Source organism: Aphidius gifuensis, linkage group LG1, assembly GCF_014905175.1.
Source record: "Aphidius gifuensis isolate YNYX2018 linkage group LG1, ASM1490517v1, whole genome shotgun sequence".
NCBI classification, from domain to species: Eukaryota; Metazoa; Arthropoda; class Insecta; order Hymenoptera; family Braconidae; genus Aphidius; species Aphidius gifuensis.
Window position 1 is genome coordinate 24,010,945 of NC_057788.1, and position 23,334 is coordinate 24,034,278.

A 23,334-nucleotide genomic window follows, 5' to 3' on the forward strand; every position below is an offset into this window, starting at 1 on the left:
GCATTTAATTACGTAGAAATAATGTAGAACACCATCTGACAGAAATTAAAAATGAGTTAACCTTCTTATAAATAAATTAACAATTGTTAACAATCACCAACACGTGTCGGTGCTACAACAACTTTGTAATTGTTTATTATTATTAAATAATAAATATAAATAAATTATTTTAAATAAATTGACGTTCAAGATATAATTGATAAACATGGTTGTTTTTACCTGTAATCATTGTGGTGATTCTTTACAAAAACCAAAAGTTGCAAAGCATTATCAATTTCAATGTCGTTCTCGTAGTTTAGGAATATCATTAACTTGTGTTGATTGTTTTAAAGACTTTTTGTAAGTAAAAATAATAATTTATAGTATCTAGATAATTTATATTGTTTGTTATTTAATTAATTGTTTTTTTTTCAAGTGGAGATCAATATGATGAACATACCAAATGCATAACAGAAGCTGAAAGATATGGTGGTAAAAATTTTCAAGCAAAAGCAAATAAAGGAGAAAAAAAACAACAAGAATGGATTAATGTTGTTAAAAATGTACTTGAATCAGAAACTAATTTGTCAAGAGATGAAAAACAAATGCTTCAGTCATTGTCAAAACATGATAATATTCCAAGAAAAAAAGCTAAATATTTAAATTTTGTTAAAAATGTTATGGGATACAGAGTTAATATGAATGTTGTTGATAGTTGTTGGGTTAAAATGGAAGCTGCTTTTAAGGGACCAGCTGAAAATAAAACATCTGAAGCTCAAGTTACTAATGGCAAGTCAACAAAAGAAGAAATTACTATTATTGAAAATGAAAATAATGAAAATATATCACAAGAAAAATGTGATTTAATAGTTGAAGATAAAGATAATGAAAAAAAGAAAAAGAAAAAGAAAAGAGTACTTGAAAATACTGAAGTTAAAAATGATGAAGTTGATGAACCAGCAGCAAAACGTCAATGTCAAAAACAATCAGATGATAATCAAGCTGTTGAATCAAATGAAATAAAAAAATTCAACTGGAAAAAAAATATTCTTGAAGTCATTGAAAATAAAGAAGAAATGTCTTTGAAAAAATTAAAGAAAAAAGTCATAGAAAAATATTTAAATCATGTTGAAAATAGTGTTGATAAAGAAAAAGCTATTTCACGTTTTGACAAAAAAATAAATAAAATAACAAATTTAGTTGTAGATAATAATAAAGTTAAACTTGTTAAATGTTAACAACAATCGCATAATAAATTAAAATGTTTTTTTAATTAAAATAAAAATATAGTTTTCTTTTTTATCGGTAATAATTATGAATTTCCAAGAAGCTTCATAGTACTCTCGTTGAGATATTATGATATTATGAAAATGTGTGTCGAAAAAAAATTTTTCCCCTCTGTTTTAAAATTTCCACCATTTGTCAAATTAGCGATAAAAAGAGATAAAAAAAAATTACATATGTAACGACATTTTAATTGCAAAATAAAAATTTCATTTTCGTGATATGTAACTCAATTGAAAAAGAATTTGACATATGTCAATAAGATCAATGACGTGCAGCATATAAGAAAATAAAATACTAAAATAACAACAAAACAATATGGTGACTAATTGTTTATGTGTTTTAACAATATTACCAATGTATTTGTGCTCATAGTATTGACATATAATTATTGTATTACCTTATAAAGTATTAAACTCATTTGTTGTTATTGTTATTTAGAAGAAACAAAAAAAAACAATATGAAATCATTAAAAATTCATAAACACTGGTTCCATCAAATTTATCAGTCAAACAATGATGATTAATTGTGAGAGTGTAACTTTAAAGACACTTGATTTATCTGGTCTAATTAACAGCTATCTAATTTCTTTTAAATTAAGTCATCTAGATGATATACATATAAAAAAAAATTGAATAAAAAATAAAAACAATAATTATAAATAATAATATGAAGAAACCGTCCATAATAATAATAATAGCAAAAAATAATAGTAAAGATAAACCGTCCATAATAATTAATTAAAATGTTACAAGCTGTGAGATTATTAACTGAACTTGCAAGACCTAGTGATCATCGTCGTGATAGTGAAGATACAATGGTAGAACCTGGTCAATCAACATCCACTGATACATCAATACAATTTCGTGAAATATATAAAAATGGATGGTTAAGAAGAACAGATAAAACTGATAAAGAAACAAGTCGTTTTTGGGTATCATTTTGTGTACATGATGATATTGAACCAAAACTTGAAGGTTTTATTGATCAAAAACATGCAACAACACATTCACCATTATGGTCAAATTCATTACGTGGTATACAACATGTAACACCAACATTATGTGCAACATCAAGACATGATTATGAATATTGTATTAATTTTAATGATGATAGAGTATTAAGATTAGCAGCACCAACATATCAAGGTATGTTGGATTGGGTACAATTAATAACAAGAAAATTGACTGATATGAAAATTCTAAGACCAAAAGAAAATCTTTATTCACGTGGTCCTGAACGTATTGCAACAAGAGATCCAACAAGTCCATTACCACCACCACCATCATTAATATCATCATCGTAAGTATTTATTATTTTTTGAAATTAATAATAATAATAATAATAATAATAATGCATTTTTTATTTTATTTTTTTCAATAGAGAAAATATTTCACTTCAAAATTCAACAATAGATACATCACCACCACCACCAACACCAACACCAGCACCAGCACCACCACCATCAATTAGTACTCCAAATTCAACAAATTCACCAGCAAGAGTTGAAAGTCCCCAAACAACACCAATGATATTTACATTTGAAGACATATCAATTGAAGAACGTCGTACAAGACCAGTACAATCACAAATACAAAGAACATCACCACCAACACCAAGTCCACGTTCAATACCAACAACAAGTACTGATGAATCAAGTTATGAAAGTATTTTTATGGCATCATCTTATACACCATCATCAATAGATGAGCCAATAAGAAATATACCTAGAGAAACAATAACATCATCATCGTCATCATCTTCATCACCACCATCACAACCGACACCAACACCTCAGCCAACACCACCACCACCACCAACATCATCGTCATCTTCAACATCGTCTTCGTCTTCGTCATCATCATTGTCATTGTCAGTTGTACCTAGTCAACCAGAACCATCAAATGAAAGATATGCTGTACTTATGGAATACAGAAGTTCAACTTCATCTGAACCTTTACCAAGATCATCAACCAGTCATACTACAGAGACTACTGAATCAATCAATCGTCCAAGTGTATCAAATTTATCAAGAATATTAACATTACGCGAACAACAAATTTGTCAATTAAAAAGAGAAATGAATCATCGTGCTGGTGTTAGATTAAAATTAGGAAGACGCGATTGCAAAGATAGTATTGCATTTGTTGATACTTTTGGATCAATTTGGTGAGTATTTTTTTATTTTATTTTTAATTTAATTATTTAATTTAATCTTGTTTTGGGGGTTTGTTTTTTTTTTTAAATTTTTTAATATTATAAAAGTAGATAAATAATTATTTTTCTTTGTTTTCATCAACGTAAGATTTAATGTTACATTGATCATCAGGGTTGCTGGATGGAAACAAAGAGAGCATCCACAACTTTACAATGTTCTTCATGTTGGAGATATGGTGTTGAGTGTTGCTGGACAAGTACCATCAAATGCAAATGGAATAAAAGATATCTTAAAAGGCATAACAACACCACGTGTAAATAGATTTTTATTTTTCTTAACAAAACAAAAAAAAAAAAAAAATAATTGTCTTTAAATTAATTATTAATATTGAATCAATAGGTTGAAGTTATTGTACGAAGATTACCTTATGCTCGAGCTATGACACTGAGAAAACGCACAGATAATGATGATTTTGGTCTTGAAGTTAATGGTAATGAAGTATCTGGTGTTACTGGTGTTGCACTTAGTGCTGGTTTACCACAACTTGCTGATGCAACAAATCCATCAGCACCATCTGGTTCAAATACAACTTGGACACTAACTGAAGTTAATGGTAAACCATTGAGTATATTTGACGGCGGTGCAAGTGATAGATTACGTGCTGTTGGACGTGATATATCAATTGTCATTCAACCAACTGATCTTGTATGGTCATTTCGTAAAAAATTACGTACAATGCGCAGCTATAAAAATTTTATTCTTCAATAATATTAAATAATTTAACTGATATTTTTTTTAATATATATATTAACATCTATACATAAGTGTCAACTAAAAGAAAAAAAATAAGTCACAGGTATTAAGCGTATTAAATTTTCATGATTAATTCGTAAATTATTATTTTAAAAAAATTAAATAATTGTTGGTATTATTGAACTTTAATCGAGTCGTATTTTTCACTATTACAGCAGCTCTAATCGGTTAAATAAAAAAATTAAAAAAAAAAATCATATTAATCTGTAGAACAAAGCATATCCCTGTGATAATTTACACGTAAATATATATTCGTATTAAAAAAAAAAAAAAAAGTATATATTGTGTAGGTAAGATAATTAAACTCATCAACTGTTTGGGTTTTGAGAAATAAAATAAATTGAAAAAAAAAGATCAATCAAATTATAATATTTCATATTTAATTAACTTTAATTATTTAATTTAATTATTTAATTATAGTATATCATTTAAAACTAATTTATTATTTTACACTTGCAGTATTTTTAATTTTTAAATGGATTAATTAATGATGAATAAGAAGTGGTCAAAAAAAAAAAAAAAGAAATGGATAATACTGTTGGTAATTTGAGATTAATTACCAGTCAAGAGATTTTACAGAATTATAAGTTGGACTATTTTCAGAATAAAATTGTGAATACCATTTTCTAAATGATATTATTGTTTTGTCTTCACGTACAAGTGTTGGTCGTTTTTGAAATTTTTTTTTATTCCAAACATTGACATCACGTTGAAACATTAAACATTCACCAATAAATATTACTCTTGCATAAGGACCAAGAAGTGGAGGTGAATATATCATATGAACAACACGTTGAACAAGTTTATCAATTGGTGTTACAGTCTGAAGAATGCATACAGTACCAATTGATGTTTCTAAAAAAAGTTCAACATAACCAGGTCCAATTTGTTCACCTCTTATTTTTAAACATAATATTGAATATTTTTCAAATATTGAAAATGAATGATTTAATGTTACAATTGCACGATGTTTATCTGTTATATTATCATAGGTATTTATATTTATTCCAGCCGATGTTTTGTTTTCATTAAACTCATGGTTTTTTAATGACCAAGATGCACCGGACCATGAATGACGAGCAAAACTAGGAAAAATTTTGCTGATAATCATTGCTGGACCATGTACTGCATTCAAATGTGCTATGTCTGCTCCATTTTCTGGTATTTCCTGGTAAATATAAATTTTATTTTTAATATTTTTTTATCACTTTGACAATATAAAAATAATTATTTATCAAAAAATTTATAAACTTAAATTTATCTTATCAATGACGTATTTATATCAAACTAATAATAGCAAAATCTTTTAAAATTAATTTTGTTTTTCTATCATTAGAGTTCATAATCAAAAAATAACATAATGTTTCACGGTCAAAGATTAAAGTCTTTTAATATGATAAAGTCGGTCAACTTTAAAATTAAAATTTTATTTAAATAATCGAATATTATTATTATTATTTATAAATATTAAAATTTAAAAATAAAAATCAATTTTATTTGTAAAAATTTTACGCAGTAGAGTTATTAGTAAATGTATATTTATAATGTTTTATTAGTTTATTTTAGTTACAAAAAATAAAAACATAATAATTAGTTAAAATTTTTCAAGGCTTTGATCTACTTTTGAAACATAATTAAGCTTATTGATTATATTATTTTCATACCTGAATGTGACAGTTAATGAGATACTCATTTCGGCCATGATACCACCAATTGCCTGATGATATTTTTTCAAGAGACATTGGCATCCAATCAGGATTTGCTAATTCTGCATGATACCAAACAAATATTATATTATTTATTTCACATGATTTCCAAGCTCGGGTTCTTGCTAATGGTGGTACTAAAAATTATAAAAATAATATTTGTATAATTTATTTTCAAGCTTATCTATAAAAATTAAATTAAAAAAAAAAAAACAAGAGTTAGCTGTACTTGATGAGCTTACTTTTTTCCGCGTATGGAATGCTCTGGCACTCGCCATCACCACGAAATGTCCAGTTGTGAAAAGGACACTCTAGACAATCATCAATAATTCTTCCACCTTCTGCCATATTTGCACCAAGATGCGGACAATATGCATCAATTATTTTTACATCTCCATTTTTAGTTCTAAAATTTTGAGACAACAATTATTATTAATATTTTTATTTAATATAAATAAACAATATATATTTACCTGAAAACAGCAAAATTTTCACCAAGAACAGCTATATGTTTGACTTGTTCTTTTGCCAATTGATAACTTTCAAGAAGTGCAAACCATCCATTTGGATAAACTGGTGGTAATTCACCAATTTTTCTTTTATGTTTATTTAAATTTTTATCAAGCCCCTAGAATATTTTATATTCATTAAATATGTTTTTTTTTTTGTTTTAAATATATATATAAGTTTATAATTTACCTTAATCCAATTAATTTTCCAAAAGAAGCTGACATAGATAATAAAAATAATAGTCAACAATGTGACAATAAATATCCATATTTCAAACATCGTCTGATAAAAAAAAACTATCTAATAAATTCAAATAATTAAAGGAAGAGAATAATTTATTATAATCCAAGGCTTTTTAAAGATCCCAAAGAAATGAAGATTATCACGTAGTCCACATTTGCTTTTATACTCGAGAGCTCTCTGAAAAAAAAAATTTAACTTCTCTAAACATCAAATTTCAATATAATTCAACCGCAGTATATATATATGTATACGATCAGTTGAAAATTATACAATTTAATGCATTAATATTACGTTGGTTGTCGGTCAGTCGATTATCTCCTCGCCAATCTACAGATCCAAAATTTATTTACATTTTGAGTATGTCTCAACGAATCGACAAAAATAGTAGATAGATGTCTATCGAAGGTTGTACATTGAGACCGAGCTAGTGAGATTTTTCCCTCTGATAGATAAAATCACTTGGGATTCTTTTACACGGTTAAATTTTTCCCATTATATAAGAAATTCGACACAACGCTTTATCAGTTGAAAAAATAGAAAACACATCAGGGAAAACGAAAGGAAAAAGAGAAAAGAGAATTAAAAGAGAAAAAAAAAAGCAAGAGGATTCAGTTGACGAAGGCAAATAAAAGAACAAGAAGAAGATTAAAAAAATATATGTACAAGAAAATAATGAAGCCCACGTGGAAATAAAGATTTATTTCGAACGGGTTTCTAGTGCAGCTATAAACGGTCAACGTCATAAGATGCTTGGATATAAAATAAAATGACACTTGGTCATTGGTAAATGTTATTACCAACATGAAAAGAAGTTGCAATGAGTTTAATTTTTGGTCATCATTTGGTCAGTAAAAAAACTAAGAAAAATAATATATTTTTTTTAAATTAATTGTATCTCTCAGTGCGTGTATGTAGAAAAATAAGTGAAACAAAAAATAAAAAGTATACGTACATCGAATACATAAACATCGTTATCGTTACAAACCACAAGTGCCCAAGTGAGGATACGATCAACGAAAATAAAAGTGAAGATGAGTTTAAGACAAGTTGTGAGAATGCAACTTGAAAATTATGAGGCACTGAGAGCAACCACTTTAATAGTTGTTTTAAAATTTACCCAATGAGTTTTTCGTTGGTTCCATGCAGCTGCCATGTAACATCTTTAATTTATTCCTGTCCAGTATATCGACGTTTATCATTTTTTTTGAATGTTTTTATTTTATGTCTCTTTGGATATACCTGTTTCTTTTTAACACAACTTTACCAAGATTTATTTAATTTTTCTACCATAATTTTATACCAGTTTTTATTATTTATTTATTTTTTTTTTTTTTTATCAATCAATCTAATTGAGTATATAGCTTTTTATATATAATTATATTACTAGAAAATGTTGATTTTTTTGTTTGTTTATATATATATTTTTTTTTTTGATTATTTAAGTCAAGTTCATTATTTGTTTGTTTATATTTTCAGAATTTTCAAGGACATGGGGATAGAATGCAAGGCTTCCTTTTCAACTAACTTGATGATACATGAGAAAAGTTGAAGACCCTGAACTTGACTGACTCTTCCTTATAGGTACGATACTTTATTTTTATCTCTTTAAATTACAACCGGATTTTATTACTTGCTGAAGAGTGTTACGCGTCTTGAATTATTTTTTACTGCATTACATTTTTTTGTTTTTTCAATTTTTCATATATAAATAAAAATATGCTACAAGTATTTTTTTTTTTTTTGTCAAAAAGACGATATAGATTATTTAAAAATGAATTCAAAAAATAATTTTTTGCTAAAGTTGCATTGGGTGTCAATTTCAAACGGTAAATTAATAAAATATTTTGTGTCAAATTTAATGACGTATTTAAGGCATTCATTAATTTTTGCTAAATCATCTTTGTTTAAATTTTTTTTTTTCGAAATTGCAATATTTGTTTTTTTAATTTTTTTACTCGAAAAAATAAAAAAAAAAACAAATAATAATTAATTAAGTATGCGATAATAATTATGCGATGAACTTGAGAGATTAAATGTCCAATATATATTATTATTAATGTCATTTTAAATTTTAGGATGAAAAAATAAAATAAATAAATTAAAAGAAACTAAAAACGTAACGTCTGATGATGTGTAACAACAAATAATAAATATGATATCAGAGATGACGATAAAGCCAGCATTTCCTAGTGACGACAACCGAAACACGAGGTAAAAGCAAAATTGCAAGAAATTAAAAATTGGAATAATAATAAAGTATTCAGATAAATATAAAAAAAAAAAAAAAATTTGCAAATTTTGTTATTTTATTTAAATAATTAGACAAAAAATAATTCCAATTGTGACTTGTTAAAAGTATTATCTATATTTTATTTTTTTCTGTTTAAATATAAGCTTTGATTCTGATCAATCGATTGAATATTATTTTATTTGGCACTAAATGATAGTCTTTTAATAAAAAAAAAATTATGAAGCTTTTTTTTCATATTTTAAAAATAGTCAATATTCAAGGTGAAGTTTACTAATGATATTCTTAATGATATGAAAACATTTATCGACTTCTTTGACTTAAAAAATTTTATATTAAATAAACGTATAATTTTTTTTTGAATAAATTAAATAAACACATACCTATGCCAAGCCACTTTTAAAAAAATATATGTATATTTTATCTACAATAATTAATTAAAATAAAATAGTAAATTATTAATACTCACCCTTTAAATTTTTGGATATAAATAACTCTTTAGCATTAAATCGTTACGAAATTTTGTATTATATACATAACTTATATTATGCATTGATGTCCCTCTGCTTTGGTCAGCTTTATTTTATTTTATTTTCTTTTTCAAACTTTTTATTTCCTTTGGTTAATTTTTTTTTTTTCGTTCTCAAGTATATTAACTCATAAAATGCACGTACAACTCTTTCGTGTACAAGTAACGAATCGAAGGAAAGATGAAACCGAAAGCTACCAAAAGACAAGTTGGAAAAAAATAAATAAAAAATATTATATAAAAATAAATAAGTTTGAAGAATAAAAAAATTAAAATGAGGCTTAAGACAAATGGACAAAAACGAAACTTGAAAAAAGACATATATTTATTGTTTTTTTATATATATTAATAGAAAGATACTGATTAAAGTCTAAATATAAATTTTATTCGACAGATATACAAATTAAAATAGAAAATTGAAAATGATTCAATAATTTAAATTTTTTTATTAGAAGTCTATAATTATATTTTTTATTTATATTTTTACACGAATTCGAAACACTGTATTCTTATCATTCGTTTATTTGTGACAATGATTCTCAAGGTCAGGTTCATTGGGTTAATTATAAATAAAAAAAATTAATTAAAAGGAGCTACCTTGAGAAGTTCAAGGTTTTCTGTCTATAATAATTTTCGTAATATTTTCTTCAAACGTAAAAATAAGAAATTAAAAAAACAGGAATAATTTCGAAACTCAATAATATAAATATTTTCGTTTATAATATTTTTTTTTTCTTAAATATTAAATATGGATTTTTTTTTGGCAATTATTATTATTATGATATTGATATAAATCTTTTTTAACAGACCAATACAAAAAAGCATTAGCATCGCATAATTAAATAAATGAATAAATAAAAATTAAAAATAAAACGTAAATTGCATACGTGAAAAAAAGAAGAGCTTTTTAATACAAAATGAATGCTTTTCTTACTAACGAATGTTTCATAAACTATTTGACCCAGTAAAAAAATTTGTATATCATATTTTGTTTTTTTTTTTTTTTATGATAAGATACATATCTATAAAAAAAAATATTTGATCTATTTTAAATGATACTTTTATAACACAAAAAACAAAATATAAATATGTATGTATAAGATTAAAAATATTAATGATAATAATAATAAATATTCACAGATTAATAAAATATTAAACCAATTGCAGGATGTACGTAGCACATGCCTAAATATCGTAGTGTCCGATGGTAGACTGCGGGCCGTCTTCTCAAGTTAAAGAGTGGAATCGCAAATTCGTGCAGGAAGACAACTGACAAGAAACTTGTTCTTATAATATCTAATCCACGAAAGGATCCAGACAAATTGAAACTGGTTTCCAATTATGGTGTCTCAATATTAAAATTAAGAACCATGACCTCGTGAGCCAATCCTATGAAATTATTTATTAAAAAAAATTATTATTATAATCAGTTCATCATAATAGTCATCAGCGATACTTCTACCACCACCACCACCACCACCACCAACAGTACCATTTCTACCACCATTAATAGCATCTTTTTTAATTTCTCTTTTTATTATTTATTTATTTTTTATATTTATTAATTATTTATTCATTTTTAAAAATATATACATGTGTATAAAACATGTTTTTCGAATGATTATTGTTGATGTTGCTAAAAAAAAAAGGAAAAAAGAATTATGAAGTACATAGTGGTGGTGTGTTGTGTACACGTGTTGATGATGCCAGTGAGACACTGATACGAGCCAGCCACAACTATAAGAGCCCCGGCAACGCGTATCATCAGTTCATTCAGTAGCAAGGTAGCACTTAAACGCGTGGGTCTCACTAACTACCCAGCCAATCCCTCCGAGACAGTAGGCCTCTTTCCCTTTTCCTCTATTTATTATTTCCCGCTTTAACTTTATCCCATTATATTAATTTTTTTTTTTATTTTTCTACCTTCTTTTTAATTGTCCCATGTAATTATATAATTTTTTTTCAAATATTCTTCAATTAAATTCCAAAAACTGTGACAATTATCATATACCTTTATTTCCTCATTTTGTTAAAATTTACTCGATTTTTTTTTTGCTACTTACTTCTGTCCGAAGTGTGATTGGTTTATTTTTTTTCAAATTAAATTAAATTAAATAATTTAAAAATAAATATTATTTGATTACGTTTTAAATTCATTGTGCTGATTTAAGTGTTAAAGTGATAGTCAAAATTAAAAAAATTATAAAGTTTATATCATCATTAATTAGTTTGAATATAATTAAAAAATAAAAAATTATTTTTTCAATTGAAATATTAAATCAATTAATATAAATCAATTCAAAAGAAAATAAAAAAAAAAAAGCTTTTTTTTTTTCAACTATGATGCTCGTATTTTGCTTCATGGTCCTGACCTGCATCACGATATTTGTTCTTCTGGTGAGAAGGCTGTTCTACTGGCATTCATTGGGCGTTCAAGGTCCTGCGATTGTGGTCAGTGATGAAAAAACGAAGAAGATTATGAAAGGGCCTAAGAGCTTGCCCATTATCGGCAGTTTACATTTACTTGGTGGTCCTGAAGGACCATTTGATGCATTTACAAAATTATCAAAAGAATATGGGGATATTTATGAAATTCAACTTGGTGTTGCTAAATGCGTTGTTGTTAGCAGTTACGAACTGATTATGGAAGTACTCATTAAAAAAGGAGATCATTTTGGAGGAAGACCAAATTTTTACAGATATCATGAACTTTTTGGTGGTGATAGAAATAATTGTAAGTAATTTTTAATTATATTTTTTTTACAACTATTAATATAAAATTGTATAACAAAAATATATATATATATATATATATATATATATATTTGACTAATTAGTTTATTAATTTATATGCGTATATAAAAATTTAATGAAAAAAATATTTTAAATATTTCAGCATTGGCATTATGTGATTGGTCAGATTTACAAATAAAAAGAAGATCTTTGGCACGCCACTACTGTTCACCAAAAGGTGGAACAATTCAAATTGATGAATTATCAAAGTACGGGTCATTTGAAGCAAATAAATTATTATCACAATTAGAACAACCAAAATCACAATTAATATTAAATGGTAAAGAATCAATAAAACCATTAATTTTAGCATCAATTGGAAATATGTTTATGAGTTACATGTGCTCAAAAAGATATGATTTTGATGATGAAAAATATATAAAATTAGTAAGAAATTATGATGAAATATTTTGGGATATTAATCAAGGATATGCTGTTGATTTTTTACCATGGCTCAAACCATTATATGGTAAAACAATGGCAAGTTTACGTAATTGGTCAACTGAAATACGAGCTTTTATACTTAAAGAAATTATAAATGATCGTCTTGCAATATTAAATAATAAAAATGATAATTCACCTCAAGATTTAACAAATGCATTATTACTCCATTTAACAAGTGATGAAACTGAGCTAACATGGGATCATGTATTATTTGAACTTGAAGATTTTTTAGGTGGTCATTCGGCTGTTGGAAATTTAGTTATGTTGATATTAGCATATGCGGCAATGTTACCAGATGTACAAAAAAAAATTCAAGATGAATGTAAATTAATTGGAACTAAAAAAGAACGTTTAAATGGACTTGTTACACTTGATGATAGATCTGATATGCCATATACTGATGCTGTTATTTGGGAAACATTAAGAATATCAAGTTCACCAATTGTACCACATGTTACATCATTAGATACTGAAATTAATGGCTATCATATCACCAAAGACACTGTTGTTTTTATCAATAATTATGAATTAAATTTAGGTGAAAAATATTGGGGTGAAAATTCAAAACAATTTATACCAGAAAGATTTTTTCAAATAACTAATGGTAATATTCGTGTTGTTAAACCAGCTTATTTTTTACCTTTTTCCACTGGTAAAAGAACTTGTGTTGGTCAAAAACTTGTTCAGGGTTTTGCATTTGTTATTGTTACATCATTGCTAACACGTTATGATATTTATCCAGTCGATAAAAATCTTAAACAAGAATTACGTCCAGCATGTGTTGCTGTACCACCTGATTCATTTAATCTTGAATTTAGACTCAGAAATATAACAAATTAAATATATATTTTTTATTATAAAACAAACTAAAAGAAAAATTCAAAAGACTGAATATATCTATCTTGACAATATATGTTGAGTATATTTTATTATTATTATGATTATTATTAATATATTCGTTTTTTTCTGACAATTGTAAATCTTGCACATATGTTTAATAAATAAATCTAATTGTTTTGTCAAACAAATTTTTTTATTTATTTATAAAAATTATTAAAATTATCAATAAACTTTTATATAACTGAATTTTTTAAATAATTATTGAGTGGTGGGTTTTGGTTGATTGAAAAAAAAGGGGAGTAAAAGAAATAAGAGAAGAAGAACTTGAAGAAAAAATAAATAATAAATAATAAAAAAATAAAATAAAAGAGATTGAAGGGCGGTCCAAGATAACAGCATGTACGCAAGACAAGGTGGAATGAGTGTTGTTGTATACATATAGTCTAGAAGATGATCACCTTGACTCTGAGACGTCTTGCTGGTTAATACATCTCTCCGACCTCCTGATGTGTAACCCATCATATATATACTTGTATAAGAGTGAATTTCTTTTGGTTCGTCTACGTATGTTTTTATGTTGCAGGAAGGGCCCTTTTTTACTTTTATATAACGTGTATGTTGTAAACCCAGTCTCACTTGATCTTCTTGCTGCCCTTGAATTTAAATTAATGTGTCTCTATTTCATCTTTTTTTTATATTTATTTAATATCTTTCATTTGCATCATCATCCTAACAACATTTTATATCCTTTTCTTGGCCCACTTTTATCATCTTTTTTTATTTATTATTATGATATTATTTAAATTTGCAATCAAGGACGTTAAATAATAATTTTAGATGATGTTTGCATGCTGAAGATGTATCAAGGTCCTTTTTAAAGATGAGTGTGGATAAACCAGTCTTAGATTATCACTGAAATGATAAGAAAAACTTGTCTCGAGACACTTTAAAATCTACCTACAGGAAATTAGAAAACAGTTTTGCCCTTTATCGAATATAATTTTTATTTATTTATGTTCAAATTATTTTTTGGTGTTAGAATGAATTGTTATGTTTTTGAGCCATTTAAAAATTTTTTCAATCATATTTTTTCTCTCATCAATTAAATTGTCACATTTTTTTTTATATTTAACAATATTTTTATATAGTCGTTTTTCAGCAGTACTTCTCATATGATTTATCAAAGGATTATTCATTTTATTTTGTGTTTTCAGATGATTTTTGTTATCAGCATTAAGTAGACCATTTGATATACCATGAATTTTCATTAGTTCTTTGATGTATGCATTGTTTTTATTATCCAAACAATCATCAAAACTCGTTGATAATGCTTGTGATTTTTTATCATCTTCATTTTCGTACTGAAAATTTAGACTCAGTTGATATTTCGTGGCAAAATCATCTTCTGGTATAATTGTTACATCCCCATTTATTTCATCAGTTTTTGAATTAATTTTTTTTTCTTCATCTGAATGATTTAATTCATCCAACTGTTTTTTTTTATCATTGTCTATTGGTAAATCAATCGAACGATATTTTTTCTTGCATTCTAATTGTTCATCTTCAGATGAATAATATTCTGTTGGTAAATTTTTTTCAAGTGATGATAAAAAATAATACTTGTCATCGTTATCTTCATTGAAATAATTGTCAAGTTCTTTCCATTTTAAAGCATTTTCCACGACATTTTTCGTTCGATATATTAAATTAATTAAAAAATTGAAAATAATATTACGTACACCTGGTTTAATAAAGTTGGAATCTTTTGAATTGATATCTTCATTAATTTTTTTTAAATATTCAACAATTATTTCTGAAATAGAGTGTCGTGAATTATCATTTGTCAGACTCCACTGAGATTTTTCCGACAGCTCTGGAAAATTTTCACCTCCAATAACAATCTTGATAGCCTTAGCAATTTTATTATTTGTTAATTTTCCCAGTGATGAACATTTAGACACTCCAGTTAATTTTAAAATTATATTTTTAACTGTATTGATTAGCATATTTTTTATTGCTGGTATACTAAAAAGCTCCTGAATTATTGATAAATCTCCAAGACCTTGAACTGATTTAACTTTATCACATGGTTCAATATTTAATTTACTTTCATCATTGTCAACAATACTCGTTGATAATTTATAAATTGCTTGGTATATTGATGAACGTAGTAGTATTACATCTTGATGATTCAAGCCAGTTAAATCTTTCAATTCATTCAAGTGTTCATTTCCAATTGTTTCTGGTGATACACGTTTGTTGTTTTTATTTTTCCGAAATTGTTCAAATCTATTGATGATGTTGTTGTTATTTATATGATGATAATTTTTAATTTCTTCAGAATAATCTTCTACCGAAGCTTCTTGATGTGTTTTCTTATTATCTTCGTTATTTTCATCTTTTTCCATATTTTCAGAATAATTATCATCTTGATTTATAGATGCAGTAATTGATTCTTCATTATTGTTTTCTTGCTGGGGATAACTTTGATCATGTTGATAATTTTTATTGTGAGGAGATTTTCCTATAATATAAAAAGAGGCTGGAGTTGTTGAAGAAAAAGAAGGAGGAGGAGGAGGACGAGGCTGTTGTGGATAGTTTGATGCTGGATAATTTTGTGGGTAGTTTGGTGGATAATATGCTGGAAAATTTGGTGGATAATTAGCATGTAAAGTTGTTGAGGTTGATGGTGTTGTTGTTGATAAATTTTCATTATTTTGAGGTTTGAGAGCATCCTGTATCGTATTATAATATGGTGATCCACATGGAATCATTACAAATCTACATTTGCTTTTATTTTTTACATTTTGTTCACGTGGTAAAGGGTTTCCATCTTTATCCAAATAAGTTGCATTAACTGGACAAGATAAAAGTACGCTTTGGATAGATTTATCATAAACAACTGCTGCTCTGCTTGATGATGTTATATTTTTAGCCATTTTTAATATATTAGGTCCAAAAATTGGTGGATTTTTTTCCTTATTTAAATCTTTATTTTCATTTGTATCATCATCGCAACTTTGAATACAAGTACAACGGTATTCCGGTAGCTTTGGTTTTTTAGGCTTTTTTTTTATTGGTATATCATCATCATCATCACCACCACCATCGTCATTATTATTATTAGCTAATGTTTTTGTAGACTTTGTCAAATGTTTTTTATTTATTTTTATTTGTCGTTGCTTATCAATATCATGTGATTTATCTTTTTTTATTTTAATGTCTTTTTTTAATTTATTAGGCTTTGAATATTTTATAAGTTTGACCTTGTTTTTAATGTCTTTGGCTACGCGTGATTTTGTGTTATTATTATTATTATTATTATTATTGTCGTTGTCATTATCATTAGCTTTGGATTTTCGTGATAATGCAAGACATCGTTTTGATATTTTTTTTTCATCATTAGCTGATTCGAAATTTATTATTCTTTTGTCATTTTTATTTTCATAAATTTGCTCACCTTGAAAAATTAATGATGAAAGTGATAAATTTTTTTTTGCTTGATTACGCAAACTGGACCTAAAAAAAATAATACAAAATGAATTTATTTAATAAATATTATGAAATTAAAATATGATAAATAATTAAAATATTTATAGTTTAAATATTATATGATAAAATATTCCCAGGAAGAACATAAAACCAATACTCGGCTTTCATTGCTGACGTTGTTGGTCATTGCGATAAAAGTGTGTCATCATTTTTCACACAAGACAATGAATGACACACTTTTTAATAATAATAAATATTTGTTTTAGTTTAATTTCGAAAATAATTTACATGAAAATTTTTTTAATCTTATAATTTTAAAATTAATCCTATGATTTTAAAAATTTACATTCATAACACTTGTTGTTCTCATCATGTAAATTTTATCGAAATATTATTTTTTAAATAATATACTAACATGCTATTAAATAATTAAACTGACCAAGATTCTTTTGATGTCGTGTATTGTTCACTTGTGTAATTAGATTCATCAGAATTTATTTTGTCGATTGTAAAAATCCAGATAAAGCACAAAACTATTTGAATTATTTCCATTTTGTCCACTAATCACCACATTTTTTATAGCTTATTAATAACATATAGTACTTTAATATATATATATTTTTTTAAACAAGTTCATTGAAATGCATGTGTTGCTTGACTCATGAATACTGTCAATTTTTTTTTTTTTTAATTGAATGAGAAGTGGCCAATAAAATAAATATTTACCAAGACTTGTGAAATTTATCAATAAACTCAATGTAAAAAAAGTTAATTAATTTGATAATAGTGGGGGGGAGGGTGGGTGACAAAAAAAAAAGACATAGGAAAAAAGAAAGAGAAAAAACTTAAGTTGAAACTCTTAAGTTGAAAAAAATTTGAAAATTTAGGTAAAAAAATATTTAAAAAATAGGATATTTGAATTAACTGGTACCCAAAATACAAAAGGGCGCCATCTTTTTTTTTTTGTTGAAAAATTATTGAATAATTTTACAATAACAATGAATCGAAAATTATTATTGTTAATAAACAACAGTTACTATACATTTTGATAATTTACTGTTGAATAATTATTAACTATAACAGTTGTTATTTATTTATGGTTTTTTGTTTTCATGATAATTGAACGTCGGTCGGTATTACAGATGTTAATTTTTTAAAAACATATTTATTAATTAATAACAATAAATTTCATTATAGTCTTTTACTGATATTTTTTATTAATTATTATCTAACAATTAAAACAAGTATTACTTAGTTATTGTTGAAAAAATTTTGTCAATTTTTTTGCCTCTGGCGGCCATTTTGATTACTCCCCTCTTGGTCGTCGTGTTGGTACCTGGTCGCTGCGTCCGTTGAAATCGGATATTTTGGTGCAATTTAAGTGTTCAATAAATTGTCAATTTGTGATATTATTGTTGAATAAACGTTTGTCTATCATTTAAATGTATAATTATTGCTCAATGTTACGTAAAACAAAAGATATTTGCAAATAAAGTTTATGACAAAGGGACGCCAACCAAAGCCGGCCAATATTATTCATGTGAGTAAAAAAATATCGTTTTCCAAATAATTTTTACAGTCTACTAGCTCGGATTAATTATTAGAACAATTATTTATATAAATTATCACGACAACAAACAATTGAATGTTTAAACAATTTAATTTATTAATGCACGGCAACCTAACCTCTCCATCTTTTGGACAAATAATTATTAATTTTATTAAAAAAAAAAAAAAATACTCATAAAGTCCATTGTTGTGCTGTTTTAATGTTGTCAAATTATTTTTGAGCATAAATATTAGTCTCAATGCATTATTTATCAATAATTTATTAATAATTTATTAATTTTTAGGTTTAAAAAAAAACCAAAAGTTGACAATGGAATGGAGCAACAAAAAAAAATTTGTTAGACCTGGTGATATTGAAAAAAAAAACAAAGGTAATATTATTTATTTATTTAAATAATAATAACAACAATAAAAAATATAATAATAAATAAATAAATGAACAACAATGTGTAAATTGTTGAATTGTAGATTTGGCAGATAATGCATTTCCTTTTTATTAAAAAAAAATAATTTATATTTATTTTACATTAATTTTTTTTTATTGTTTAGCTGTTGATGAACGTGTAGATGTCCAATTGAAATCTCATGTTATAACAATAAGAAAAGTTACAACAACATTTGATGGTATGTAAACATAAGCTGCCAATCATAAATTGTCTAAGTAATAAGTATATTGTTGGTGCTGTTAAAACATCATTTGATAGGCATTATTTACGTTTTGATTTCTTTTTGTTTGTTAATTAATAATGTACAAGCTATGAACACAACATTGAGTATAATTACATGTACAAGCTTATGTTGATGTTGCAAATGATGCACTTGCGTTAACGTATACAAGACAATTGGTTGTTTATAATTAACGTTTTACATTTAATAATAATTCTTTGAGTTTTCAGCTTTATAAACACAAAATATAGTAAAGATGGTGTTTTTATTGTTTACAGCTGATGAACCTGGGGATGTTTTATATAAATTCATATGATCACATATGAAGAAGCATATCATCAATTGGAAGAGTTGTAATAGCAACAACATGAACATCTGGTAGCATAGAATGAATTGTGAATACAACATCGTATAATTGAAGACTCCAAAACTATATAACATATAGAATCTAACTGAAATCTTATGTTATAACAAACAAAAAAGTAACAACAGCATTTAATGGTATGTGAAGATAGATGCCAAACATAAATTTTGTGAGTATTGTTGATGCTGTTAAAGTATTATTTGATGAACAGCGTGTTGGTTTTGGTTTAAGTTTATTTTTTTTTTTGTTGATTAATAATAAACAAGCTATGGCACAGCATTGAGTATAAAATACATAAGTACAAGCTCATGTTGATGTTGAAAATGACGCAATTGCGTTGATAGTTCATAATCAACGTTTTACATTTAATGATAATTCGTTGAGTCTATAGCTTCATAAATACAAAAAATAATATGTGCGTTGTGTTGGTTTCATTTATTTTTTATTTTTTTTCTTTGTTAATTAACAATGTACAGTCTATGACACAACCTTGAACATAAGTTATAATGACAAACTCATTGTTAATGTTGTAAATGGTGTACTTGTATTTATAACTGTAAGACAATTGATTCGAGTCTAGTTTTATCAATGTAAAAAATAACAATATTATTAGTTTTTTTTTCGTTGGCTAATGATAACATTGTAGCTTGTAACTAAAATTAATTTGCTCAAATTGATATTAATTATATTTTTTTTTATTATTGCAGATTGTCTTTTTAAAAGTTTATCTCGACTGCTCAAGTTAACTGTTTAAACTGCTGGTAAAGTTTGACTCAGTAAAACTGTTAAACAATGACTGGTGATAGTGATGATGTTAGTGGATCCTGTTGACTTGTTGGACATCAAAGGAGTCAGCTCCAGGACCGAGCTGAAAACCTCTGGATGTCATGAGGCTGTAAAAGGTCAGTTGTATTTGTTCCATTAAATCAATTGTTCATTTAAATAAAAGCCAATTCATTAAGAAGTGACTAAATGTTCCTCTCTTCGAAATATTTTTTGTTGTTCATCTGACTATTTGCTCAGATCTTTTTTATTTTTCTTTGAATTTATATAATCCTTACTGAAGCTATAGTATAGTTAATGATATGCATTTTCATGATAGTTAAACGTCAGTCGGTATTACAGTTGTTATTAAATAAAAAAACAATAAATAAATAACAATTGTTATAATTAATCATTATTTAACAGTAGATAATGACAATATATCATGATTATTGTTTATTTACAATAATAATTGTTGATTTATTGTTGTTGTGAAATTTTTCAAAAATAATTCCAACAACAAAAACAGATGGCGTTTATTGGTTTTTTTAAAAACTAATTTATTAATTAATAATAATTAATTTTATTATTATTTTATTACTAATATTTTTTATTATTTATTATCTAACAATTAAAACAACTGTTACTCAATTATTGTTAAAAAAAATTTTGTTAATTTTTTGGCCTCTGGCGGCCATCTTGACAAACTTTCTTTTTGGTCGTCGTGTTGGTACCTGGTCGCTGCGTCCGGTGAAATCATATCTTTTGGCGCAATTTAAGTGTTCAATAAATCGTAAATTTGTGATATTATTGTTAAATAAACGTTTGTCTATCATTTAAATGTATAATTGTTGCTCAATGTTACGTAAAACAAAAGATATTTGCATATAAAGTTTATGATAAAGAGACGCTAACAAACGCCGGCCAACATTATTCATGTGAGTAAAAAAAAGTCGTTTTGCAAATAATTTTTACAGTCTACTAGCTCAGATTAATTACTAGAACAATTATTTATATAAATTATCACGACAACAAACAATTGAATGTTTAAACAATTTAATTTATTAATGCACGGCAACCTAACCTCTCCATCTTTTGGACAAATAATTATTAATTTTATTAAAAAAACAAAAAATACTCATAAAGTCGGTTGTTGTGCTGTTTTAATGTTGCCAAATGATTTTTGAGCATAAATATTAGTCTCAATGCATTATTTATTGATTATTTATTAATAATTTATTAATTTTTAGATTTCAAAAAAAAACCAAAAGTTGACAATGGAATGGAGCAACAAAAAAAAATTTGTTAGACCTGGTGATATTGAAAAAAAAAACAAAGGTAATATTATTCATTTATTTAAATAATAATAACAACAATAAAAAATATAATAATAAATAAATAAATGGACAACAATGTGTAAATTGTTGAATTGTAGATTTGGCATATGATGCTTTTATTTTTTATTAGCAAAAAACAATTTGTATTCATTTTACATTTATTATTTTTTAATGTTTAGGTGCTGATGAAGCTGTAGATGTCTAATTGTAATCTCATATTATAAAAATAACAAAAATAACAACAACAATTGATGGTATGAGAAGATAGATGCCAAATATATATTGTGTAAGTACCATGTTGTTGGTGCTGTCAAAGTATTATTTGATAGACAGTGTATTTCTGTTTTTTTTTAATTGTTAATTAATAATGTACAATGTATGACACAACATTGAGTATAATTTACAAGTACAAGCTCATGTTGATGTTGTTAATGATGCACTTGCGTTGATAGTTTATAATCAACGTATTACATTTAATGATAATTTGTTGAGTCTAGCTTCATAAACAAAAAAATAATATATACAATGTGTTTTTATTGTTTAGCAGCTGATGAGTCTGGATGTTTTACATAAATTCAATATGTATTTTCATACGATCGCATATCATGAGGCAGTTCATCAAACGGAAGATTTGTGACAGCAACAACATCAACACCTGGTAGCATAAAATGACTTGTGAATATAAAATCATATAATCAAAGACTCTAAAACTAAATAACGTGTATTGTCCATAACTTCATCCGCGAAAATCACATCACGTTGATATATTGTTGATGCTCATACAATTTAAGTCGGTTTGTTTGTTGTTATTAAACACTCAGTAACCTTATTTTGATTATTTTTGATTTAATGTATGCGATACAATACTGATTGATAAGACAACGTGGCGTGTTTTAATAATTCATTAATAACGTGAAAAAAACCAAATGAATATTAGCTTCTTCCCATTGTTTGATGTGATTCGTTCAATTTTTATATTAACATTACTAATCATTCCAAACTTTTTGTTCTAACTGTCGTTGCTGATCGAGTAAAAGTACATTTTTCAATTGTCTCTAAAAATTTATCGTGCGTGTCCAACTTGAACTGATAGATTAGTTTTAACTTTTCATGAATGAAGTTTTGTTAGTATTAGAGTCCGGGTTAAAATCAGTATTAGAGTCAGTGTTGAAATTTGTATTAGGGTTATTTTCTGATCGAGTGATCGCGATAGTTGTGTTCGTAGTGGTGACAACAAATGATTCAACTGCTTGAGACGACTTCAATACATCTGGACATTACCCCAAAGGTCAGTAATAATTTATAAACTTTCATACAATTTAAATTTTATAAAACTTTTAAATTTAAACTTATAAAAATTATTATTTTAATTTATCTTAAAAACTAACAATTGACAATTAAATGATTATATTTTTTTCGTGCAATAACATTTGTTCTTTTTTCTTCTGGAAATTATGGATATCATTATCAAGTCTTTTTTAAAAGCATATTATTTGCATGTATATTCCTCGGTACGTTTTTAAATATAATAATAACAACTTTTATACTCTCTCTCTCTCTCTCTCTCTCTCTTTCTCTCTAAAGAATAATGAAGCA

General features: G+C 25.9%; 5 protein-coding genes across 12 annotated transcripts in view; 4 read left to right on the forward strand and 1 right to left on the reverse strand.

Annotated features, from left to right (window-relative positions):
- The first annotated feature begins 98 nt into the window (after positions 1 to 98).
- LOC122855095 (cell growth-regulating nucleolar protein) lies at positions 99 to 1,723 on the forward strand. Its single transcript, XM_044156254.1, has 2 exons — positions 99 to 339; positions 416 to 1,723. The coding sequence occupies exons 1-2, from the start codon at positions 206 to 208 to the stop codon at positions 1,215 to 1,217; spliced, it is 936 nt and encodes a 311-aa protein (XP_044012189.1). The 5' UTR covers positions 99 to 205; the 3' UTR covers positions 1,218 to 1,723.
- LOC122855085 (mucin-5AC-like) lies at positions 1,347 to 4,595 on the forward strand. Its single transcript, XM_044156244.1, has 4 exons — positions 1,347 to 2,566; positions 2,648 to 3,433; positions 3,594 to 3,735; positions 3,822 to 4,595. Exons 1-4 carry the CDS (start codon positions 2,010 to 2,012, stop codon positions 4,188 to 4,190), a joined length of 1,854 nt encoding a protein of 617 aa, XP_044012179.1. The 5' UTR covers positions 1,347 to 2,009; the 3' UTR covers positions 4,191 to 4,595.
- A 106-nt stretch (positions 4,596 to 4,701) lies between these two features.
- Positions 4,702 to 9,861, reverse strand: LOC122855124 (cholesterol 7-desaturase nvd). Of its 2 annotated transcripts, XM_044156293.1 has the most exons (6): positions 9,412 to 9,861; positions 6,641 to 6,871; positions 6,415 to 6,569; positions 6,184 to 6,347; positions 5,900 to 6,078; positions 4,702 to 5,403 (listed from the first exon to the last, which is right to left on the reverse strand). In XM_044156293.1, exons 2-6 carry the CDS (start codon positions 6,728 to 6,730, stop codon positions 4,792 to 4,794), a joined length of 1,200 nt encoding a protein of 399 aa, XP_044012228.1. In that variant the 5' UTR covers positions 6,731 to 6,871; positions 9,412 to 9,861; the 3' UTR covers positions 4,702 to 4,791. The 2 variants fall into 2 exon arrangements, with proteins under 2 accessions (XP_044012228.1, XP_044012236.1); XM_044156301.1 differs by lacking the exon at positions 9,412 to 9,861 and having other exon boundaries at positions 6,641 to 7,934.
- Positions 5,297 to 13,688, forward strand: LOC122855102 (cytochrome P450 307a1-like). 3 transcript variants are annotated; one of them, XM_044156281.1, is made up of 6 exons: positions 5,297 to 5,406; positions 8,171 to 8,275; positions 8,770 to 8,905; positions 10,639 to 11,255; positions 11,877 to 12,205; positions 12,368 to 13,688. In XM_044156281.1, the coding sequence occupies exons 5-6, from the start codon at positions 11,950 to 11,952 to the stop codon at positions 13,546 to 13,548; spliced, it is 1,437 nt and encodes a 478-aa protein (XP_044012216.1). In that variant the 5' UTR covers positions 5,297 to 5,406; positions 8,171 to 8,275; positions 8,770 to 8,905; positions 10,639 to 11,255; positions 11,877 to 11,949; the 3' UTR covers positions 13,549 to 13,688. The 3 variants fall into 3 exon arrangements, with proteins under 3 accessions (XP_044012216.1, XP_044012201.1, XP_044012208.1); XM_044156266.1 differs by having other exon boundaries at positions 10,639 to 12,205; XM_044156273.1 differs by lacking the exon at positions 8,770 to 8,905 and having other exon boundaries at positions 10,639 to 12,205.
- A 5,262-nt stretch (positions 13,689 to 18,950) lies between these two features.
- LOC122855320 (protein Skeletor, isoforms B/C) overlaps positions 18,951 to 23,334 on the forward strand; it is a 136,372-nt gene continuing 131,988 nt past the window's right edge. Inside the window, exons 1-3 of one of the 5 annotated variants that reach the window (XM_044156628.1) lie at positions 18,951 to 18,980; positions 21,918 to 22,024; positions 22,283 to 23,026. The gene's annotated coding sequence lies outside the window, so the exon portion shown is untranslated. Of the gene's footprint in view, positions 18,981 to 21,917; positions 23,027 to 23,334 lie in introns of all 5 variants that reach the window. The other 4 variants (XM_044156593.1, XM_044156613.1, XM_044156620.1 and 1 more) reach the window with 4 other exon arrangements.

Excerpts from the sequence above, each read along its gene's own strand:
- LOC122855095 (XM_044156254.1), top strand. The coding sequence starts at position 206 with ATGGTTGTTTTTACCTGTAATCATTGTGGTGATTCTTTACAAAAACCA. Across the intron at positions 340-415 it reads GATTGTTTTAAAGACTTTTT|TGGAGATCAATATGATGAAC; the intron begins GTAAGTAAAAAT and ends TTTTTTTTCAAG.
- LOC122855085 (XM_044156244.1), top strand. The coding sequence starts at position 2,010 with ATGTTACAAGCTGTGAGATTATTAACTGAACTTGCAAGACCTAGTGAT. Across the intron at positions 2,567-2,647 it reads CCATCATTAATATCATCATC|AGAAAATATTTCACTTCAAA; the intron begins GTAAGTATTTAT and ends TTTTTTCAATAG. Across the intron at positions 3,736-3,821 it reads AAGGCATAACAACACCACGT|GTTGAAGTTATTGTACGAAG; the intron begins GTAAATAGATTT and ends TTGAATCAATAG.
- LOC122855124 (XM_044156293.1), bottom strand. The coding sequence starts at position 6,730 with ATGTTTGAAATATGGATATTTATTGTCACATTGTTGACTATTATTTTT. Across the intron at positions 6,570-6,640 it reads GGAAAATTAATTGGATTAAG|GGGCTTGATAAAAATTTAAA; the intron begins GTAAATTATAAA and ends AAAATATTCTAG. Across the intron at positions 5,404-5,899 it reads TCATTAACTGTCACATTCAG|GAAATACCAGAAAATGGAGC; the intron begins GTATGAAAATAA and ends TATATTTACCAG.
- LOC122855102 (XM_044156266.1), top strand. The coding sequence starts at position 11,812 with ATGATGCTCGTATTTTGCTTCATGGTCCTGACCTGCATCACGATATTT. Across the intron at positions 12,206-12,367 it reads TGGTGGTGATAGAAATAATT|CATTGGCATTATGTGATTGG; the intron begins GTAAGTAATTTT and ends TAAATATTTCAG.